This window comes from Propithecus coquereli, unplaced genomic scaffold, assembly GCF_000956105.1.
Source record: "Propithecus coquereli isolate 6110/MARCELLA unplaced genomic scaffold, Pcoq_1.0 Scaffold483, whole genome shotgun sequence".
Lineage (NCBI taxonomy): Eukaryota > Metazoa > Chordata > Mammalia > Primates > Indriidae > Propithecus > Propithecus coquereli.
The window spans coordinates 1,839,291-1,844,609 of NW_012150652.1; the positions used below are offsets into that span (position 1 = coordinate 1,839,291).

The window sequence follows — 5,319 nt, forward strand, 5'->3', positions numbered from 1 at the left end:
CATTGACATTTTGATTAACATAAAATTGTGATTAGTGCATAGGCACCATGTTATTTGTATTCTCTTAAAAGCATATGTGTTTATTCACTATTTTTTGATAACCCGCTTATGGCAGGTACAATGCTAGGTGCCAGGGAGAGAGCTAAGAATTAGATACTTTCCATGCATGCAACAATCTTGTGATGGAGACAGATAATTTTGTGAAGGTATGACAAGCACAGTAATAGTAGCAACTATATGCCATCTTAAATGAATATATTCCACTTCAAAGAAAATGAGAAATAGGAGGTAAGAGAGGTAGGAGTGGGTCTAACATGAGATTAACAGTGAGACAAAACTACTTATTTTTCTGGCATATTAATATTACCTATTTTGTTCCCTTTTATGCTTTGAAGAGGTCAACATTTTGATTGTTAGAACACATTTTTTTATTTGTTTTTTGTCCATTGAGTTTTCACTTCTAGTATTTGATGTGAAGTTACTTAGTATTGATTTTATACTCTTTTCTCAGAGCTGAGGATTCAATCAGTTCTTTCTACTCCCTCCTCCCAGTTTCTTTTCTGCTAAAATAAATGTACAAAAGTACAAGACCACAGGACATTTCCCACAGATGTCTTAGATGCCATGGGACATCATCCTACTATGTGTCTCAGCAAATCCCAGATATGAGAGCATTACACTATGAGTGCATGTTTCCTTTTGGTTCTTCTCAAGATATTTGAAGGTTTCGCAGAATATTTGAGGAAATTTTATTTGATGATGTAGTACTTTATTGACATATTTCCATTCTTTTCCTACAGAGTCTTCAGGCAGAGAGGAACAGACCAACAAAAAATATGATTAACATCAATAGCCGCCTACAAGAGGTCTTTGGATGTGCCATTAAGGCTGCATATCCAGATTTGGAAAATCCTCCACTGATAGTGACACCAAGTCAGCAGCCCAAGTTTGGGGACTATCAATGTAACAGTGCTATGGGTATTTCTCAGGTGGTGTATTATTATGACTCACTCTTGGCTGTTTGATTTTATTAAGTATTATCATCATCACTACTATTTGCATAAATAATAGCACATTGTTATATCTGTAATGAGAAGGACACTTTAAAAAACTTGAGAAAGAATGATGTATGTTTTAAGTTTTTTGAAAAGCACAAGTTTTAATTTTTGGTTAAATTTTTATATGTATTCTCAATATTTAAGGCAATAGTTAGTACTATTTTGTTTTGGTGCTTTCTTCCTGCTGTGTCCAGGAGCTGTGTGTTGTTGATGAATATTGGAAGGGGAGAAATTAAAAGTTAGCCATTTTACCAACCATCATCCCCATAAAATATTGATGTACCTGTGGTGTCTTTGAGGCAGACTTACATATTTTATTTTCAAGCAGAGGAATTCCCCATTTTTATAGCTACATTGTCCGATGTGTTTGTGGTTAACCGCACCTGGCTTGGATCTTTTTGCTTTTCTTTCTTTGCTGAGTAGGAAAGAGTTACTCAAAACAGTCCAGATCTTTTTCAGTAAGAGTGTTATTTATTTCTCAAGTCTAAATATTGCACTTTCATTACTTGAAAATGAAAATTAGAAACGTAAGTATGGTGGATATTGTTACATCTGCATTAAAAAGTTATAGGTATGTGTGTACAACTCATTTGGAAATGGAGATCATGTGGTTTTGGCACTTTTCTATTCCTCTCGGCACTATTGATGCTTTAATCTGTCCGTTCACAAGGTGGTTGGACTTCTCTGCTTCTGCCTTTTGATGGGTCTTATGTAAAATGCATCTCTTTCTTTGTCAGTTATGTGTTTCTGAGTAACTCACTGCTGTGTATTGAATCATTTTATATTGTGTTATAGATGCTCAAAACCAAGGAACAGAAAGTTAATCCAAGAGAAATTGCCGAAAACATTACCAAACACCTCCCAGACAATGAATGTATTGAACAAATTGAAATTGCTGGTCCTGGTATGACATATTATCCTTCTTAACAGTTGTATTGATAATGGATTCTTTTTGAAATAAAAAAAAAAAAACAACCATTTTAAATACAGGGTAGCTACCTGATCTTGTATGAATTACTTTACCTCCCTGTGATTCAGTTTTTCATAAGCAAAAAGAGGATAGATAATGTCAGATAAGTCTGTGGTGAAAGGGCCCTCTGTTTTAAGAAGTGAACAAATTGTCTGCTGAAAGTGAAAGGGCTTTGAGTTAAGTAGGAAGCTTTCAGGAGAGTGGTGAAGGTTTGAAATAGATGCTGAGACACGAGCTTACGGGAGGGCTCAAGTCAAGGCCTCAAGTGGTATTGGAATGCTGGAGAGTTTACCAGAGCCAGATCAGTATCTTCAGCAAATCCTGGGGAGTGAGCATTCATTCACGATAAGAGACTGTTTAGCTGATATTTTTTTTCTTCTGCTGTCCATTAGGTTTTATTAATGTCCACTTGAGAAAGGATTTTGTGTCAGAACAGCTGACTAATCTCCTGGTGAATGGAGTTCGACTACCTGCTCTTGGAGAGAATAAAAAGGTACATGTACAGTCTTCTGTTGATATATTAGTATCTTAGAACTGCATGAAGTCAGGCATGGTGGCATATGCCTTTGCTCCCAGCTACTTGGAAGACCGAGGCAGGAGGATTGCTTGAGCCCAGCAGTTCGAGGCAGGCTGTAATGGGCCATGATTGAGTCTGTGAATAGCCACTGCACTCCAGCCTGGGCAACATAGCAAGACCCCATCTCTAAAAAATTTTTTAAAAAGAATTGCATGGAAAGCACTGTGACTGGAAATGGCTTTCACTTTTTTTTTTTTTAAGAGCCAGGGTCTCGCTATGTCACCAAGGGTGGAACTCCTGGGCTCAAGCCTCCCAAGTAGCTGGCATGACAGCCACTTGCCACCATACCCAGCTGGCTTTTGCTTTTTATATTGAGATTTAATGATTAATATTTGGGATTATAAACATGGTTGTGAAGTAGTCTTTGTCCTGGGTCTGATATATGATTTTTTTTTCACTTCATTCCACAAGGCATTTGAGGTAGCCAACTGATATTTATGCAGAATTGCTGAAATAGAGGATAGATAATTTGTGTAAATTAATTTGATTTCTTTTTCAGTTAATCATGTACAAGTAGATCCATTAGAAAATCTAACATAGTTGAATTACAACCCAAGTTAGTGTTTAAGTCTGAGTTGTTTATGTTATTAATGAATGTGTTAACAATAAAATGTTTATGCTGCTTTTTAAAATCTCTTTCTCTTTACTGCCTATCCCAGGTTGTTGTTGACTTTTCCTCTCCCAATATAGCTAAAGAGATGCACGTAGGCCACCTCAGATCAACTATCATAGGAGACAGTACATGCCGCCTCTTTGAATTTGCAGGATATGATGTGCTCAGGTATGTGCTCTTGCCTTGTTTTCTTGTTTGGCAAAGTCTATAGAACATGAACCATCTACTTGAGAAGGAATGTTTGACTAAATCAATGGATCATAAGCTTAGTTCTGCTTTATAATCATCCAATAAGCTTTTTAAATATGTCCTGGGCCTTTCCTCTGAACTTTTAACTTACTTACTTTTTTTAGACCTAGAGGTGGAACCAAGGATAAAGCACCTTCATTCTTTCTACAAATACTTCTTAAGGACCTCCTGTATACCAGGGGTTTATGTCCTAGTAGAGGGGAGAGGTAGGCAAGATACAGATTACATTTGGCCTTGTAGACCATGGGAGGAAATGGGGATTTTATTCTAGGTGTAACAGGAAGCCACTGGAGAGTTTTAATTAGGGGATTGATGTGATTAAACTAAAGATTACTCTGGCTACTTACTGTGAAGAAGCTAGGCAGAGAAGGGAGACTATAGTAATTAAATGAGGAGGCTATCATAATTCACTTGAGAGGTGATCTGGTGGTTTGGGATTAGATAAAAGTAGAGAAGTGATTGCATTGACATATATTTTCAAGAATTTTTTCCATTGACATTTGGAAACCATTGGTCTAAATTACACTAATTGGTAAAAAGTTAAATTTTCATAAAATTGTGGGAATGACCAACATTGGCTTAGCTGTCATTGTCCCAGCTAGCTACACAATAAACAGATTATAGTCCATTGATAGGAAATTCATTCATTTAGCAAATCCTGAATGCCTACTATGTGCAGCCTCTGTGATTGGGTATATAGAACTGAATGTCACAAAACATAGTGTTTGTCTTTCATGGAGTTTGCAGACTAGTTGAGAAAACAACCAAGTAAACAGGTATTACTAATTGGTAGTGTATTGGCAATTAAATGTTAGTGGTTTCTAATGGAACATAATTCTTCTAATTTAATTTAAACATCTTTATCATTTTAAAAATGATTTTATATTGTCTGATTGGTATTAGGTTAAATCATGTAGGAGATTGGGGCACCCAGTTTGGCATGCTCATCGCTCACCTGCAAGATAAATTTCCAGATTATCTAACAGTTTCACCTCCTATTGGGGATCTTCAGGCCTTTTATAAGGTTTGATACCATTTATTGCTATATTGTTTGTTTACCTTTCATCATAATTATCCATTTTCCTCAGGGAGTTCAAAATGGTTTTAAAGCTAGTGTGAAAGTTGCTAAACTTCTGAAGGTCATGGTTCCAACTATGTCCTGTTCTATCTGTATAAATGAGACACCCTTGAACTTAATTACCTGATAAACATACAAATTTTGTTCACGTAAACTGGCCTCGCCATAATATGGCATCGCAGGGGTGAAAATAAAAGCCATTTCATTGAGTTTCACTTACTTTGAAAAACCGAATTTTTTTAATTCCTAGATCAGTTGCATTTGGTTATGTGGCTAGAAACACCCATCCCTCACCCCTGGATCCATTGCATTTGGTTTATGTGTAGAAACGGCCATCTTCTCACCTCTTAACATGTCCTCTTTGCTTTGTTTATTGGTATATGTTGAAAATTGGATTCTACCACATTACCTGTTGTTAAATGAATTTAGGGGCTTATTAATCAAAATACATTTTAGTATTTAAATGTTTTGATGCTATTCTCAATTTTATGTATTTTGAAAATATTAAGTATATGTAAGAGCAGTTTTTTAAAAGACGAATTTTCACATCATAATTTTACATCACCCACTGTGGTCAGCTTTCTTTGACTCCTTGACTTATCCATGTACGAACATTTATTCCATCATCTATCATTATAATATAGTTTTTGTATTGTGCTTAATATTATAAACGTTTGCATGTTACTTTGTGGTGTGACTGCATGTTATTTTGCTGGATTGGTGTACCATGTTTACATTAATCCCCTGTTGAATTTTCTTTTCCATTTTGGGGGG

The 5,319-nt window shown here is 35.9% G+C and overlaps 1 protein-coding gene across 2 annotated transcripts in view; it reads left to right on the forward strand.

Moving 5' to 3' along the window:
* RARS (arginyl-tRNA synthetase) overlaps window positions 1-5,319 on the forward strand; it is a 25,034-nt gene that overhangs the window by 3,662 nt on the left and 16,053 nt on the right. For both annotated transcript variants that reach the window (XM_012655763.1, XM_012655764.1), the window contains exons 3-7: window positions 801-989; window positions 1,854-1,962; window positions 2,421-2,521; window positions 3,265-3,386; window positions 4,371-4,491. In XM_012655763.1, the coding sequence (XP_012511217.1) occupies window positions 801-989; window positions 1,854-1,962; window positions 2,421-2,521; window positions 3,265-3,386; window positions 4,371-4,491 (642 nt within the window). The remainder of the gene's footprint in view (window positions 1-800; window positions 990-1,853; window positions 1,963-2,420; window positions 2,522-3,264; window positions 3,387-4,370; window positions 4,492-5,319) is intronic.